Genomic DNA, 19,303 nt, shown 5'->3' with positions numbered 1-19,303 from the left:
CTAATGTATAATTACATTAGTAGTCATATTAGATACTTAGTTTATTGTTGGCTATCAAAGGTTACATGTGTTTTGGTAGGGTTGGTGATTTTTAACTTGTGGGGAAAAAATTTGCATTAAATCTTGCTTTAAGAGTGGAATGAAGTGCAGCACCATCGCATTGAAGATATTGAATGGTACTTTTAGTGATTCTTCTTATAAATAAAACAAGTATTTACAAATGGTAAAAACGTTTCCAATGAAGATGTTGAAGTTAAGCACCCTGGATGTTGTAGCACATCAACAACTGATGACAACATCAAAAAAGTGAAGAAAATGATTATGAACAATTGCCAACTCACTGTCAGAGACGTTGCTGATGATGTTGACATTTCTTTTGGCTCATGCCAAGCAATTTTTTTTTTTATGTTTTGGGCATGAAGAAGTGTGACAGCAAAATTTGCAAAAGCATTGCCAAATAAACATTGCTCAGGAATTGCTGAATAAATTGAACGGCAATACAGATCTGCTCAAACAGGTCATAACTGGTGATATTTTTAAACATGGGTATATGGGTATGACATCAAAACTACGGTCCAATCGTTCAAAAGGAACCTTCACGAAGAGCCAAGAAAAGCTTGTCAAGTTCTTCTCATTTGATCAGGATCGAATGTGAAGGTTCTGTCACTGAGTTCTTCAGTTTTAACATCTTAGTGTATCATTACTTATTGCACCAGAGATCTTAACAATCAATAAGAAGTACTACCTGGAAGTTCTATGCCATTTGCATAAAGCAGTCCAAAGAAAACACCTGGATTTGTGATGATAAAATTCATGGCAATTGCACCACAATAATTTGTAGTGAAGGTTTGGTCAAATCAACACAGTTATGATGCCTCGGCCTCTGTGTTTACTAGACACAACCCCCTGTGACTTTTCTTATTCTCCAAGCTTAAAAGAACAATGAAAGACGTTTTACCAACATTAAAGAGATCAAGACAGGATTGCTGAAAGAGCTAAATACCATACTGGAAATAATGTTTCAGAGGTACTTAGAAGATTGGAAAAAGTGCTGGCACAAATGTCTTATATTTGAAAAAGTGTACTTTGAAGGTGACAAAATCAATATTCATGAATAAATAAAGATTTTTTGAGAAAAACAAAAATTGTGCGTATTTTTTTACCAAACCTCATACATATATGCATGTATGCCTCAAAATGGAAGTTGAGCAACAATATCTCTATACTTGGATTTATCCCACTCAATCTTTATTCTGTTCCCAAAAATTAAGATCAAGCTAAAAGGTCCTTTTATATTGTTAAAAAAACATTCAGCAAGAATCAAAAGTAGTGCTTGATACTTTCATAAAACAGATTTTCAGAAATCTGGGATTGTTGCCTATTTCACCACTATTTTACTTTTGCCAAATCAGCAGTATGTGTAATATAAAGGACATCCAATGATATAAATTGATTAATATTAAAAGTGCAGGTTATATCGGTTTATTATAAAATCAAAAGATATTAATAATAATCATCATTAGGTGCAAGGGACTTTGTAAATATAAATAAAACTGAAAAAAATAAATTATAATGAAACATTGACAATGAATAATAAAAAAGAAAAGAAACAAAACAGAATTTTCAACACGTTATAAAACTTTTTTTTTTCAATTATGTATTTAATTTTGTTAATACGTTTCTTTTTTTATACTTTAGTATTATAAGTATTATTTATTATATTAAGTATTATATTTTAGTATTATATTATTCATTTTTAATCTTTGTTTACCTTTATTAATTGCTCCCTATCTACTGCAGATAATTATTTAATAATTGGAATGTGTACTTAGTGTAAGATTTTTATTATTTTTTTTGTAATTTTTGAATATTTTCTGTTATATTTTAAAATATATAACTGTTTTCTTTGTATTGTGTGACACTACCACTGCACTGACATCCACAGTGGAGCGGTAGATTCCTTCCAGAACATTCTAGTTTCAAATCCCAGCCAAACTTAATATTTTACACACACTACAAAATTCATTTCTTATAACAAAAAAAAACAAGTAGGTTGCTGTAAGTGGGCATAAGGCTGTAGTTATGTGGGCCTGAAATAAATATTTTCTTATATAGAAATTAGGTATTTTACTTACCTTAATTTGTTGTACTTGATTTTTTATGTATTAATATTTTAATATATTGCTTTTTTTTTCTGAATTTTTATGGGCATCGACTGCTAAGGTCATTAGCCCTCGTCACAATCTTTAAAAGAAACTACTATCACCATCTGGATTGTCATATGTAAGGGTGTAAAGGGCCCTTACATTTTATTTAAAAGCACAAACTACACAAAACATTTAAGACATAAAGACAAGGACAATCACAAACACTTATGGGGTGTAAAGGGCCCCAATATTAAAATTTGAGATAGGTTCCCAAAAGACCATTAAATTAAAATTAAAATTAAAACTTATCCTACCATATCTTTCTTTCTTTCTTCTACGAGTCTCATTTATAGTTTGTTTAAGCACCCTCGGGGCGACCAGAACCGCCATTGAGCAGTATATCAGTCGCGCCAGGGTGCCGTGGCAGTTGAATCCTTCTTATAAACAGGCTATAGACATGCACAGCGCACACCCACAGCCTCGCGCCCTCAATCCACCCTTGAGGGTCCCCCATGCCATCATCGGACACACCCCGACTCACTGCTCTTGAATGCAGGTGAGCCAAAATGGCCTAGGTAAGAGGGCTACCTCCTGTCACTATACGTGCCACGTTTCAAACTCCCTTATGTATATATGGTATATATGCATACATTTAAAATTAAAATTAAACTTATCAATACTATTTTTTCTTTATATATATATATATATATATATATATATATATATATAAAAACTACCGCTTAGAGTTTCTTTTGTCACAGCTTTAAACTTTCATTTTTATAGACTTTTAAGAAGTCCACTGGCGTGTAAAAATGCAACTATATTTTCTTCATTTCCATTATTCAGATCAGCAGTAATATTATTTCTAAAACGGAACCTCTTTCTGAGGTCCTCATATATGGTACACTCTTCTATAAGATGCTTGATTGTCAGTGTTTTATTACAAACACCGCACATTGGTCTCACTTCGCCGGTTAACAAATATAAATTTGTTAATCGCGTATGACCGATTCTAAGTCTGGTCACCGCTACGTGTTCACGGCGAGTCAACTTATAGTCGCTTTTCCATTTATAAGGAGAAGATTTTACTGTGTTTAATTTTGTATTTAATCTCCTCCATTCAGCATTCCACTTGTTTTTTACTATGTTTGTTAGACGGTTTTTAACATCTGCCACTCTTACAGGAAATGCATCCAAATCATCGCAGACTGTTGCCTTTCTGGCAGCTTCGTCTGCGATTTCATTACCTGTAATACCAGCATGCCCCGGAGTCCATACAAATACGCATCGCTGTCCTCGTTGTTTTAGTACGTATAAAATGGACAGGATGTTTGCAATTAGGACATCCTTAATGTTCTTGTTCCGAATTGCGACGAGTGCACTTAATGAATCGGAACATATTAGCACTCTCTCTTCGCAATAGTGTTCAGTGTAGCGAAGAGCTTGCTGAATTGCAGTGAGTTCTGCCGTGTAGACACTGGCCACATCTGGCAATCTCCAAAAGTGGGCTTCTTCATTTACATATATCGAGCATCCAACACAATGTTCGGTTTTAGAACCGTCAGTATAAATTCTGATATGTTCTTCGTAATTACTGACGGTTGCCAAAAATTCCTGCTGGATGATCACTGCTGGTTTCTTTTTTTATTTCTCCTTGAGAGAGATCCAAACTTGTATTTACCGCTGGCAAGAGCCATGGCGGTATTTCTGTAGTAGAAATTGCTAGAGTCTCTGGTATAGCAATTTCATATTTTCTTCTTAATTCGTGGTACCTAATTCCGGCTGGTCTGGAATAGGTAGCACGACGTTCGTATAATGCAGCCATGGGATGATTCGTAAACAATTTATTATTTATATGAACAGGGAAATCCCATATATTTGCTGCATATCTTAACAAGAGGATCTCTCTTCTATAATGTAGTGGCATTATTCCGGCTTCAGACATCAGACTAGCCGCCGGACTTGTACGGAAAGCACCTGTTGCGTATCTTATTCCGCTATTATGAACTACGTCTAACTTTCTTAAGTGCGACTTTCTAGCGGATGAATATACGATACATCCGTAGTCTAGTTTAGATTGAACCAATGCTTTATACAATCTCAATAATGTCTCTTTTTCTGAGCCCCAATTTAAGTTCGATAAACATTTTATAATGTTTAGGGCTCTTTTGCATCTATCACTCAAGTCCTGTATATGTAATCCCCATGTAAGGGATTTATTCAACACTAGTCCTAAATACCTTACGCTGTATTTATATTGTATTGGATTATCATCAATTGTCAACGCAGGACTTTGATGAGGAATTCTCTTCCTACAAAAGTGTACACAGCTATCATAAGACGTTTTGCATACGCCCTGTATTTCTTTAAGGCAACAAGATTTTCTATACTAGGACGCTTCTTAAAGGCGTTATACGCCCTTTTCTTTCTTTTTATAGCTTCACTTATTTCATCGTTCCACCATGGAAGGGTTTCTTTGTAAGTTTCCCAGATGTTTTGGGAATATATCTCGATGCCGACTGAATTATTGCATTTGTTATGGCGTCGACATCGTCTCCGCTAACTCCAGTTGTTTCTGGGAATATCGTTCTAGCTGTGAAGCTCGTCCAGTCTGCCTTATCAAATAACCATCTTTTAGAGACGGGATATGTTTTTCTTGTAACATCAGTTACAATTTGCACCGGGAAATGATCGCTTCCATGCAGATCGTCTATGACATGGAAGCTGTACCTCGGTGCTATCGATCCGCTTATAAGTGCAAGATCTATACAGGACGTCGATCCATCTCTGGCATTGAAAAAGGTTCCCGATCCGTCGTTTAAAATAATAAGTTCTGAATTCATCAAGAACCCTTCCAGTTCTCTTCCACGGGGATCTACTCGATCCGATCCCCAGAGAGAATTATGAGCGTTAAAGTCACCCACCAGTAAAACAGGTGGGGGAAGCTCGGAAATTAGTCTTGCTATGTCATCCTTATTCCAATCAAAATACGGCAAGTATATTCAGCAGACAGTGACCTGGAGCGGACGCTTCATTCTAACGGCGACCGCTTGTAGGTTGGTGTTTAGAACAACCGCTTCGGTGGTAGCTCTAGTCGATGTTAATATAGCAACTCCACCTATAACTCTTACATTTGGCGGTTGATCCCGCCGAAATATATCGAAACATTTTAATTTAAAATTTTCATTTCGGCGGAAATGCGTTTCTTGCAGACATATACAAATCGGGTCTACATCATGTACCAAGCGTTGGAGCTCATGGATGTTTGAAAAGCATCCATTGATGTTCCATTGTACAATCGACTCACTAATTTTTAATTAAATTATGACCTTGGTTTTCCTTTCGGCCATCCTTTTTTTCTCTTCTTCTCCATATTGCGAACGGCATCATGTTCGCGGAGAACATCGTCGCCGGTGTAGCTTCCGGTCTCCGAATCGGAGACCACCGAAGCCGCCGACGACGACGGGCATGGATCGGCGCCGAATGAGAGGCGGCAACCTGGCCGCTCCCCGATACGGGGGGCGCACAGGTCACCGCCAGTGGAAGGGGGGACACTCGTCCCCCCTGTGAAATTTTTTGTGGCCTCTGAGGCTTAGAGGCCACTTCAGTTACAGGAGGCTTGGGAGCCTCCATAACAGACTCTGTAGCTGTCATCTTCAACTAAAATCTCGCTAAGACGGACTTGGATATCAGGTTTAGTGTCCGTTTTCTTCTGTGTTGGAGCGACTTTTTGTTTTGCAGATGTGTCTTCAGGAGGCTGTACAATTATTCTTGGCTTAACAGGTTCTTTAGTGCTGAGAGGCTTCATTTTGTTTTCGATTATCCTCTCAATTAAGCCAGCCAAGGTAGGTGCGAGTTTGTTGATGATTACACTCTCATCAACAGCAACTGGAGCAGGAGCAGGAACAGCAGCCGCAGCCTGAGCATATGTTGTTGTTGCTCTAGGTCTGCGGGCGTTTACGATCTTTTTTTGCTTCAAAGTAGCTGACTTTTTGCAGGGTTTTTACTTCCTGCACAGCTACTTCGTCTTTGTAAACAGGACAGTTCCTGGATTTACAGGAATGCTGTCCTCTGCAGTTTATACAGGTAGGAGGCTCCTTACACGGCTCTCCTTCATGAACTGCATCACCGCACACGCATATTTGCGGCCTCTCACACCTAACAGCGGTGTGTCCAAAGCGTTGGCATTTAAAACATCGCATTGGTTGCGGGACAAATGCCCGCACATCCAACCGATGTATGCCCGCTCTTATCTTCTCCGGTAAAGTAGGCCGGTTAAATGTAAGAACATGGGATGCAGAAGGAAGGACTTCGCCATTCCTTCTCATGTTCAACCTCCGACATTCCAATACTCCTTGCGGCGCTAATTCTTCTACAATTTCCTGCTCCGTACAGTTAAGAAGATCCCGACAGACCACAACAGCCCTTGAGGTGTTGAGCGTGCCGTGAGGATCAACACGTACAGCTAATTCTCCAATTTTCTTCAGTCCTAGAATCTTCTGAGACTGTATATCATTAACAGTCTCTACATGAAGTCCCGTGAAAGTTTTTCTTATTTCTTTAACAGGACCTCCAGCACATTTGTTTATTTCTCGAGCGATGAGGAAAGGACTCACCCTCGAGAAATTACCTTCTTCCTTCGTAATAACCAAATACTTAGGTTTTGGGATGCTGCTCTTGAAAAAAGCTTTCTGCAAGCTTTTCCTAGCCTCAATCTCAATCCTCTTAATCTTCGTACTCTTTCGGCGTTTCGCCTCAGGCGAAACAGCCGGTTCTAAACGAGGGTGTTTGCGTGGACCCTCTGCCACGTTTAATTGTTCAGTTTCCATGAACAAATAATCCCTTCTGTAATAAGGCTAGCCGCCGGGGTACACCCCCACTCCAGGGCCACCAACCCTGGAGGTCCGTTCCGGTACTCCGGTGGAACCGGCATATGTCGTGGCAGAGAGCGGATGCGCAGTCTCTGCACTGACTCCAGGCCCCTGCACACCGAAGCTTTCAGGGCTCCCATGCTCCGAACATGGGCACCTTAACTACATGCTTGCCATCGCGGGGGGCATGTGGACGACGAAAGGTCTCCGTTACACCTGCAAATAACTTTGACCATGGCCGCCACATCGCCAGCTCTAAAGGCGGTATTAATCCATTTCCGTAATCGTTAAGAATGTCGTATCTGCAGGTGGCCGTAAAGTCCAGTCCTGTAATTCGGCCTATAGATGTAAATCGACCGAAAAAAGCATATCCGAGAAACAACACTCGGAACCCCGTTAGCCAGCTATATGTAATGTACTTGAGTACAGCTGTTGCCGCCCTGGACGTGGAACGTAGATGTTGTGTTCCGGACGTGGGGAATATCTACCTCAGGGCATATTGCTATTAGTATTTTAATATATTTTTAGGTTTTTGTTAATTGTTTCATTCAAGCACATATTTGATTTTGATTTTCTTCTTTATTTTCTTTTTTTTACCATTACTGTTTTCTGTCTTTTTATCATTCACTTTTTAAAATAAATCAGATAAATGAATTTAAAAAAAAAATCTTGCTACATATAAAAATAAACTTTTTTTTTAATTGCCTAATTAATGATATATTTTTTAGAAATAAATAATGACATATTTTTTGGGTTCAGCAATGCATTTTAAAGTTTACCCGCTGGTTGAATAATGGCTTCTGAATTGAGGAAAGATTAATTTTATTTTAAATAATCATATTGATATTAATTTTTATCTGATTTTAAAATTAATTCTTATTTTATTTATAAATATTTTATGTTTAGTTTATTTAGTAAATTAGATTATTCTCCCATTGGTATATTTTCTTTTTTGGTACTTTATTTTATAATAGAGTGTGTTTTTAAATAATTTCAGGTGATAATGACTGTAAACTCCCTGGTCAACAAGATGATCAGTTAAAGTTAGCCATTCAGATGTCACTACAGGATGATCATGCATCATCAATAGCAACACGTCCTCAACAACCATTACCGACTGACTGTGAATCTGATGTTCTACCTCAGTCTCAATCACTAGTGACTATTGATTCTGATGACGTATCATGTAACAATCAGGGTGATGATGAAGATGAGGAATCAAACTCCGTGATAAAATATCATAAGACTAGTGCAGATTTGACTGTTGATTATTTTCTAAAAAGTCTTGCAGGTCATAATATAGATCTTGATGCAGTTAGTGGAACAGACACATCAAATCTTGAGAATCAAAAAAACCCATCTCCACAAACATTCTTATCACCTGGCCATCAACATCACCATCATCACCACCACCATCACAATCATCAACACCGTCATTTGTGGGATAATTATAAAGGGAATTGCAGTGAGAAGGAGACTTTGTCTGCGTAAGTTAATTTTTAACTTTATAAAGCTTTTGTGGATTCTGTTATGTTTTTGAAAATGTGACTTTTGAAAAATTTTTATTATTTTATTATAATATAATAAACAAAAAAAAAGTTTTAATTTTATGTATACAGTAATACCTTTCTAAAACAGCTTGTCAATATAAAACAGGAAATTTAAAATTGAAGTATTCAAATCCCTGATTACTTCACAATCTTAAAGGCAGCAGAAAATGACTTTTTGTTTTAAAATGTTTTCCATAGCATAATTGAAAGAAAATATTTTACTATAAAGTTATAGTGATTTAAGTGAAGAAAAGGTTGTTATGTTGATGGACTACAATTTTTCTTAAGCTTTCTGGACACAACTTAATTCATTTTGGTTTTTCCAGGAATGTAGAATTCTAAAACGAAATCATAGCTCAATGTAAAATAAAATATCTAATAATGGAATAGTGTACTGAAAGGAAATACTGTAGCAAAATTCTCTTTAGAAATTATGTTCAATTAAATTTATTACATAATTTCCTCAGAATTAAATTCTTTACACATTATATTTTTTTACTCCCAATTTAACAGTTATTGAATGTCAGACCTAAAAAACAGTTTTACAAGACTAGTTTTTTTGTTTTACAATATTTTTTCAAAAATTATTAAAGATATAATTTTGGAACCTAATTTATAAACTTTTTCATTTTAAAACCGTAAGAGATTTATGTCTTAATTTAAGTTCTGAGAATTTCCTTATGGCCTCACCAGAAATCAGAGTAAAAAAATTTTTCACAAACCATAACTCAAAAAAGCATTTCTGGACTTCATGTTTATATGAACTTTTTTCTTTATTTTTGCTTGTAGAACATGTCCTGAAAGACTCTTTGCATTTCTTCATAAGACACTATGTAATAACTATTATATAGTGTCTATTATAATAACTGTTGCAGTGTATTATTTTTTTTTACAATATCGAAAATTTGCTGAATTTTGTCCATGAATATTAACAATGATTAATTAAATTAATTTTAAATAATAGTTTGTTAGCGTGTTTTTCCATTAATGTCTCTGTATGTTAATTTAAAAATATAAACTTTATCAATGACAAACCAAACCGAATTTTAAATTAAAGATTTGTGAAAACTTACTTCAAAATGTTTTCATTTATCTTTGCAACCATCCTCAATGACTGGTGCTGCTTTACTTCCACTGGCATTATCTAATGCAGACATATATCTAGTGTATGGTTAAAAATTGTGTGGGATTTAAATTGTACTTGTTCATTTAGTATATTATTTTTATTTATAGTTAGTGTGTTTGTATTATTTCATAATGTTCAGGTGTATTACAATATTTTCGTTTTTTGTGTGTGTATAAAATTTCACAGTTAACCTTGATAACGTAAGAAAATCAATAAAAGATGCTGATAAATCTATTAAGATAATCCATTAAATAAGGTTAGAATCAATAAACAATACACTATTTTTATATTAATACTTTTCATTTTTATATAGATAATCAGATGATTGAATAATTTAACAAGTTTTCTTTCTTATTTTGTTTTATTCATTTGTTTTTATTATTTGGCATCCTGTTTATGACTAAGTAGAAATGCCATATCATTATCAAGTCATTTACAAATCATTTCATCCATTATCTTTCTTGTCACAATGTATGCAAAAGCATGTCTGAATTATAATGATAAGAACAAAAAAAAAAAGAATCTTTTACTACCAGAGAGTTTTGAAAAATTATTTAATATCATTGGTTACTGTATAATGAATTAATGCCCAATTGTTTTTTCTGTGAACCAGATGGAAAGCACCATGTGTTGCTGAGGATGGGAGGTTTGAAATAGGAGATATTCATGAGACTGGGCTATATAATGATTCTGATGAATTCAATTCAGATGCTGATATCAGACTTTTGAAGAGATCGCATTCTACTGGGGATCTCGTAATGAGAAAGGGTAGAATATCTACTAGATCAGAAGAACCAAGGTGAGGAATTATTAAAGGTCTATTTTAATTAACTGATCATTTTAAAAAGATCAGCTTTCATTTGTTACATTAACATCAGAATGTTTGTAAGTAAATTTACTTATTTTTGCACTCTTCTTTCTTAGCAGGGTAGGTAGTAGTTACCTACCCTGCTCAGATTGCAGATTATTAAATGAATCCTAGAAATATTGGGTAGTTCTTTTTTTTGTATGTAGCACTTTTTTTAAGGTCTACCTCTGATAGATTTTCAAATTGGTTTTGTTTATAATGGGTGCAATAATTTTTTATTAAACATTTTGCAAATAATTTTTTTTTACAATGCAGGATATAAAACAGACACCAGTTTACAAAACTAAATTTAATAGGATGTTCTTTCCATGTTAATCTAATTTCAAGTAAATATTGTAAATTTTAGAATCTGTTTCTGAACAAAATATTGTTACCATATTTTAGTTTATAAGGTGAAAATATGTTATTAATACTGAAGAGCCTAAATTCAACTCTTTCCTCTGATGTTTGAACTCGGTAACTTGAGTGTGTTTGATAGTTAGTTCTTTTTTTTTGCCAATACCATGATTCTAAAAACCGGAGTCTATAACTAACTCTTAATTCGCTTGTATTGCAGGTATATTAATAATTACAGATATCTGAAATTGGTAAAAGATGTCAAAATTATTAGATATAATTCCTTTGGGTAATCATTTTCAGATTAATTATACAAATGACCTTTCAGAGAGGTAGGGAAGGCATTAAGCTAGCTTGTTGATAGACCATACTTTTTTACCAATTACTTTTTATTGATCCCTTCTTCCCTATTATTCATTATTGATTCTTTGAGTTTAGGTCTGGTCGTACTAAATCTTCCGTGGTAAGGATGCTAGGACAATTGATGATAGAATCAGTGCATCCTTGTTATTTGGTAGGGGATGAGCTACCTATTGACCAACTCACGGACTCTGTTTTCTGTCCAGTGGCTGCATAAAAAGTCTAATGGTTGGTTGAAGTGTTTATCAAGCCAAGCCTACTAAACCCTCATGAAAAAAGGCCTTTTTGGATTTATATTAATTATATTTATGAACTTTAATTCTTATCTTCGTTTATTCTTATTTTGAAGTAGCACTTCCCCCTCACCAGAGGTAAGTTAAGGTAGTTTTGTTTAGTTTTAGGCTGCCCAGAGTAAAAGCATTGTTTTTAAATGAATGCAAGCAATCATTGTAAAGTAATAATTTAGTTATTCAAATCCACATAAAAGCTAAGCCTTTGTTTAGATTTTTATGTAGGTATGCAGCATTGCAGAACTGCTATTTATATAATTCATTTTTCCACTTTTCTGTTTTACCCACTGATTTTTCAATAGGTTAACACTCAAAATATTTTATTAAAATAGTTATTTTAGTTGTGATATTAAAAGTAAAAGTTTAATTATGTACGTAATTAAATTTCACCCTAATCCATCATTATTTTGATAATCTTATTTAGTTGTATGAAAAATTTGGTGATTATGGTTTCAGGTATCACCTTGATTCTGACCATTCTAGTCAACATGATGATCGGCCAGAAGATCTTGCTCGCCGTATATTAGCAATACCAGCATCAGCATCATCTACCAGTAATAGACATTCACTGATGTTACAACATTCTGGTGGAAGTACTGCCTACTATGGAGGACAAAGCAGTCTTGAAGATACAACTACATCTGACTCCCTTAATGCTGACCTTGAGGTTAGTAAATTTTTTAACACCAAAATCGAAAAAAAAGTAATTTAAAATTAAATTCACGTAATATATATATATATATAAGTATATATAAACGCAGAATATTCTCTGTATATTCTAAACACAGAATATACTCCTAGAACATACGTTAAAACTATTGTGTAGTTGCTTTATCAATATTACTATAGATGGTACTGTGGTAAAAATGAAAAAAAATTCAAACAAAATATTTAGTGCCATATTGTGTTGATTTTATTCCTAAACTAAAGTTCGATAAGAACTTTTCATATATCCTCGCATATAAAAAATAAATTAAATCTCAAGTTAAAATTTACTACACAACATGAATATAAAATATCACCAAATGCAAAGTAGACAACAAGCATACTTTAAAAATAAACAGAGAACACTCCGAAACTGACATTTATATTCATAATAAATCTAATCCCTCTCTCCACACAACTCAAACTTTTTTCTACTTTACATTTTCCTCTTGTATATACCCATGTCAACTGAAAAATCAAATGATTGAGTTAATTAGATTTCTGTGATAACCTTTAAATCTTAATCAATTTTTGCATTCCAAATCTCATCTATGTTATTTCTTCCAATCTTTGTCTTGCTATACCATTTTTACCCTGAATTAGCAAATTAGCTTCATGTGTGATTGCCTTAATATATGGTCTGCCACCTAGTTGGCAACAATTTATATTCAAATTTTAGATTAACATTTCACACATGTTAATCAGAAAGTAGAGAACAAAATCATCTTTAATGACAGAAAGCAAAATGTGTAATCAGTCAATATACATATAAATAGAAAACTTTTCAGAAAAGTAAGTTACTGTTTATAGTTTTTTAAAACTATAAACAAAATTTAAGATCATATGACAAATTAACAAACACATGCTGGTAAATACAAGTTAGTAGTATACAAATTAAATTGCACTAATTGCATCCAATACCACACTACAGGTTAGACACACATAGACTCAAATAACTGGTACAACCACTAGACACAAGAGAAGAAGTAGTCTTCACAAATCACCTTATTAGTAAAGGATAGCTTATATTCAAACCTTTCATTTCTTATTTTGACTTCTCATTCTTGTAATATGAAAGTGTTAAGGCCATGATTGCAGCTCCTTGAGTGAATCCCTGACTACTCAGAAGACTGCATTGCCATTGAGACAACTGAAATTGCAGCATCAAGGACACAGTTAGCTTTGTGAAAGTGCAAAAGCCTTCTCTCCAACCCCTTCTTTTTTTGATAATTATTTTAAATTTCTTAATTACAGGTAATAAAAATTTTTTATACTTTACAAATGTATTGTATAAAACTGTTTTATTGAGGCCTTACCAACTTGTTAGCACAAAAAATTTACAAGGATAGACCAACTACATTGTATTTTATTAGAATTCCTTAACTTCTTTTTAATAGATAAAGTATGTATCATAAAGGAAAATAAGAATTTTTATTTTCTTACACGATTACCCTAGTTGATGATAATTGTTACCTTAATCCAAAATGAGATTTATAAAATAAATTTTTAATTATTTTAAACAGTTTTGGGAACTTTGTCATGGTAAAGTATATGCTTCATAGAATGGTTCTAAAGTAATATCCACATGGATAAAGAATTAATCAGGATTTATGAACTGTTTGCATTTTTTTTTTTAATTTTAAAAGCAGTATTCAGTTATCAAGTTATTTGATTGATTCTCTTATCTCTTAGAGATGTATTTTACTTCCTTTTTTCAGGTTTGTGGAATTCTTGGCAATACAACAGAAGAAGAAATGTTGTCATCAGGAGAAGGTTCAGGCACTGGTAAACTGAGAGACATTATTCACTTAGCAACATTACCTAGAGTACATCATGGTCTCATTAATATTGGTAAAAAATCAGCGTTGGACCTTGGTGACGGGGATAATGACATAATTGGGCTTACTATCACGAGAACACACCAGTCACTCTCAGATGAGATGTTGTCTACTTCTCGACATGAGAAAACATTAATGTCCATGAGTAGTAGCGGGTCATCAGATCAGATCTGTAGCATTGATATTCATCCACAGACAAAACTCGATGGAAGGAACAGAGACTTTGATAAAGACAAGCTCTCTACTAATAATCGGTTTATGAACACTAGGAGAGAAAGTTCCAAAATTATAACAGAAGTTAAATTAAAAGATACTTTAACCGGAATAAATAAATTAACTAGCCTTCCAAAGAAAATAAATAATTTGGACAATAAGCCAATATCCGCAGAAAACACTAGCTCACTATTGGAATTGCATCGTAAGGCATTTCATGCATCAGGTGGTAAAACTAGTTCTTCAAATTTGCGCATAAGAATTTGTAATAAATCTCCCCTTTCAAATGAAACTAATAAAATTCAACTAGAAACTGACAGTTCAAATGAGTATGAATCGGAGACAGGCATTCCAAAGTCTCCAACACTTTTCATATCTGGTGTATCTATTAGTCGTACACCTGAACCAAAATCACCTTCAAATACTGGTCGACAATCAAGATCATCTAGTCTCACTGCCTCTCTTCAGCCTCCACCATCACCATTGTTACCATCTCCATTGTCATCATCTGTAGCTCATTTACAAGGGTTATCAAATTCCCTTTCAGCTCTTGGACTGTCACTAGTTCGTCGTCGTTCACAAGAACCAGCTAGCTGCACGGCAGCTGATGACTCGACAGATAGCTCATCACCTTTGCCTGCTCACTCAGATAATCCAAAATCAAAATCAGCTAGTGAACCAGAAAGAGAACGTGAAATGTTTAGATTCCCAAAATCATCTACTGATGGTGCTCTAAGTTCTGTTCTCCATGTACAGGAAAGCAACCTCAGTTCAGATGATTTTCATGAAGCGCTTTTTCTTTTAGAAAGATCTCCAAAAGGTAACCAAGGATCTAAAAGAAGAAAGAAAAGTAAAAAAGAGCGTCATAAAGACAAAGAAAACTCTAGTTCAGCATCAAAAGTAGTGCCTGAAGCAAGTTCTGCACTATAACATTATAAAATTAAATTTATAAATTATAATTAATACGTATTTAATTAATACTTGATGCTGATTTAAATGAAACAGATCTATAAAACTAATAGATTTTCTACATTTTATATCTTATTTCCATATGTGTTGCATAATTTTGTTTAATTTGTTACCAGTCTAGAAATATATTTTAGCATTTCATTTATTTATTGTTTATTTATTTATTCTGCATTTATATTTTTCATTTTATTTATTTTGTTGCATTTTTGTTTTGATTTTATAGCAGTACAGTCAAGAGAGTTAGTGTCATAGTGTTAGTATAATTAACCCTAAGTTCCTATAAGAGTAAGAAGCATCATGAAATTTATATTATTATACTGGCAACAGATGAGTTTAATTGCTCAAACTTATTTTTTTATATTCAGTGAAATTTATGTTTTTAATATGATATATTTTATCTATGTCCAGTTATTTAGCTTGATATTTTTATGTTTAGTTTGTTTTTCCTTAATCATATGTTTATTTTGTTTAATAAATATTTTCAACAGAATTTTCACATATATTTTATGAAAACTTAAAATTAAATTAATTTGTAAAACATAACTGTATTTTTTTTTTGTGTAAGAATAAGTGTTTCCAAGATTGATAAAATACATTTACGTATTGAAACAGTAGTTTTATATAATACAAAATTTTGTATTTCCTTCCATACAGTATTTTTATTTAAAAATGTTTTTTAAACTTAGACTAAACAGTTAAGACGAACATCAAAGTATGTAAATAAACTTCAAGATTTGTTTTATCTATCTGTGATCAAATTGTTCTCATCCTTACTAGTAGAATTTTTTCTGAATGCTGTTTCTATATCTGCTTAGTATTTTGATGTTTTCTACATTTTTCATAAAGTGTTGAATGTTATTAAGTTATTTTTCAATCCACACAAAATTGTTTTGAGAGAATTTATTTTGATTTTCTACACACACATGTGACATATGCAAGAGGTATACAATATCAAACCCTTGCTAGACTCAAAACTAGCTAATTTTGAAAATGACATTAGAGACTGCCAATATCTCTTCAAATTCAACTATTTTAATGATAAATACTCCCTTTTTTGTTGTTCAGAATAAATAACAGTTTGTTTAATTTAACAGAAAACTAGTTTGAATCCAAGTAAAAGTATAGATACTATATATTTGATATGAATTTTAATAAGTATACTTTTACCACTAAACTTTGTAGACCAAACTTTTTCATCAAGCATTATCCAGTATCCAGTATATAAGCATACATTCTTGTTTGAAAAGAAACCTCTTATGTGTATTGAATTTAGTTGTAATATTTTGCTTCTAGATGCTAGAATAAATCAGTACCTTCATTTGTGACCTATCACTTAAAACTCATTACTCTGTTATTATTACATTTTGTTTAAAATAACAGTCAATTAGTGATTAGCTATTATATCCTATTTTACAGTAGTCCTTTTTTAAACAGTATTTTTTGTTTACATTGTTATTTTGTTGTACTTTTGAATTGAAATTACATAATATTTTACCTACCTAGGAGATACATACTTTTTAGACATACAGACATTTGATATTTTCAAAATATGATTTTCTATGTCTTCCTCTACATGCTAATAAAATGACAAAATATAATATAATATAAAAATAAAACAAATATACTATGGCAAAATACGGCAAAATAAAATGTATTATTGTAAATATGGTTGATTACTTAAAATCATACATCCACTGTAAATCTAAAAAATGTTATTTTTGTTTTAATTTACTGAAAGTGACCCAAAAATCTTAAATACTGACAGTTTATAAATTCTATTACGTAGTTGTATAACAGGCTCAGCATTTCACACACTATCAGTTTTATGTATCGTATTACCTTTCTTTAGAAAACAAATTATTGTCTTATTTTCTATACTAACTGGAATGAAGAAAGTACTTGTGAAATACATTACATTTATAGTGAGATTTGTTACAGTTTTGAATAAATTGATTACTTTACTAATTCACCAGTTAAAATAATACAAAGAACCATAAAATAATAATTTTAATGATAAACAGTTTTTTCACAAAAAAGTGGAGTATATATGAGAAGTAAAAACTTATAAATTTAGATTTGAAAATTGTTATAGTGTGGTATTTATAAAGTGTTTGATATTCATTATGCTTAACAGTTATTTTCATTGTTAATTTTATTTTGTAAATACTATCTTTAAAGCTGTTTAAAATTTTAGTCACAAAAAAAAATCCCTGAAATTATGAAGACTGTATGTAGTTTACATAAATTCAATTTTCTGTTCACATTCATCAACAGCAAGCAAGTTTTAAATTGTATATTTATTGATAATATTGTTTTTATTATGTTATTATTAATAAAAATTTTATTATTTTTTAAAGCCATTTTTGTGTATACATATACAACAAAGTTAAATTGCAATCAAGAACTTTTACTTAAAGTACAGTTAGGTAGTATAAATATAGAGTCTGTTATTATATTATTTGCATAACTACACACATGTATTTATACAAGCACTAGACTGAATATGAGTAAATTGGTAATTTTACTAATTGTAAACACTCAATAGCTTTTCAACTAACACATCCTTAAAAGTGGCATCGCAATAATGGGTTGAGACTACAGAGAGATCAGGAGATTTATAAAAAGTATATTTAATAGTAAATTGTACTGGTTTAGTATGGTCTCAGTTAGATCACAAAAGTTAACAAATATAATCCCTTTCACAGAAGTTATGTTCTTTCCCTCAGTAAATTGTATTCGCAGAAACTTGATGTGGAATTTTTATATTCATGAATGATTATTAAAAAAAAAAAAAAAATTAAAAAAAAGATAATATAACTATTTATAGTATTAATAGTATTATCTTATTTATTTAAAATTAAAATTATGAAAATAATTATGCTATTCTTATAGTTTGATTATGTATGTACCAAGAAAGAGTTAATTTAAAGAACATTGCTTATTTTACCTTCTCCATACAATTAAAAATTGTGATTATTTTTTTTGTGATTATGATATTGGTCTCACAGTCACAAAAAAACTCATGATGGAAAAATGTAATCAGCATATGCTAGTTAATAACAAATTTTAGTTTGATTATTAATCCAAATTATTAAGTCCTGTGACCATGACTTAAAATATTTCTTCTTGTTGCTTTTCAACCTCCAACCTTCCTTTTGCTGTATTTATTACTTGAAGTAGTTGGTGATTGATAGCAGTATGTTAACCTTATTTTTACAAAAGATTAAGTTAACTAAAACTGAAATCTTGTGAGTACTAACCAGTGCCCTACCAAATTTCACAGGCTGGTTTAGAGGTTGGATTTATTATTGAGATGTATATCCTACAATATAATTTTTTTTTTTAAGAAAAAACCAGTTGCATTGAGATTTTCAAGTGTTAATACTAAATTTAATTAATGTGAATAACATTTTTTTTTTAAATTCTCAATGGACATTATCACTGATTTTTGGGAGGATTATACCACATTGCAAGTTAGTAGTGTACAAAATTAGAGACTGACAAATGGGGACCTTATTTAAAGTATATTTTCATTTTCTGAGATAACAAAAATATTATAATTCCTTAAAATATTTGTTTTTTATAAAGTTTCACAAAATTGTAAATGAATTTATTATTGTTTGCTAAAATTTGCATTTTATGTATCGTTTCTTAATTGAGCACACATATTCTACATACAAATACCTTCTCGTATAATTTTTTTTTTCATTTAAGTTGAAAATTCATTAAAAAGAATTGTGTTCTTTCATTATTATATTAACTACACAAATTTAATTGCATTACAGTATTATTATGTCACTTTAATCATCATACATATATGCCTTCTAAAATCTTTGCAGATTCCTGACTAAAGTGGTACATAATTAAGCTAGTTATAGAATCCAAAATGTACATGCTACGATGAATCTTGTTTGAATCGGTAGGCATTGAGAATTAAACATTTAAAAATAAAAATGTATCTAACTCTCAGAATTGCACACAAGTTTTTCAAAAATGAGAAAAAGAAATACTAATTAAATATTTTTATTTG

General features: G+C 32.1%; 1 protein-coding gene across 1 annotated transcript in view; it reads left to right on the top strand.

Moving 5' to 3' along the window:
- LOC142317242 (uncharacterized) overlaps nt 1-15,635 on the top strand; it is a 105,704-nt gene extending 90,069 nt beyond the window's left edge. The window contains exons 18-21 of the mRNA XM_075353637.1: nt 8,016-8,505; nt 10,308-10,493; nt 12,005-12,215; nt 13,972-15,635. Coding sequence (XP_075209752.1) covers nt 8,016-8,505; nt 10,308-10,493; nt 12,005-12,215; nt 13,972-15,234 — 2,150 coding nt within the window. The 3' untranslated portion in view covers nt 15,235-15,635. The remainder of the gene's footprint in view (nt 1-8,015; nt 8,506-10,307; nt 10,494-12,004; nt 12,216-13,971) is intronic.
- Nucleotides 15,636-19,303: the final 3,668 nt, after the last annotated feature.

Source organism: Lycorma delicatula, chromosome 1, assembly GCF_047948215.1.
Source record: "Lycorma delicatula isolate Av1 chromosome 1, ASM4794821v1, whole genome shotgun sequence".
Lineage (NCBI taxonomy): Eukaryota > Metazoa > Arthropoda > Insecta > Hemiptera > Fulgoridae > Lycorma > Lycorma delicatula.
The sequence above is the reverse complement of the archived record's forward strand: the minus strand, read 5'-3'. Positions and strand labels throughout refer to the sequence as shown.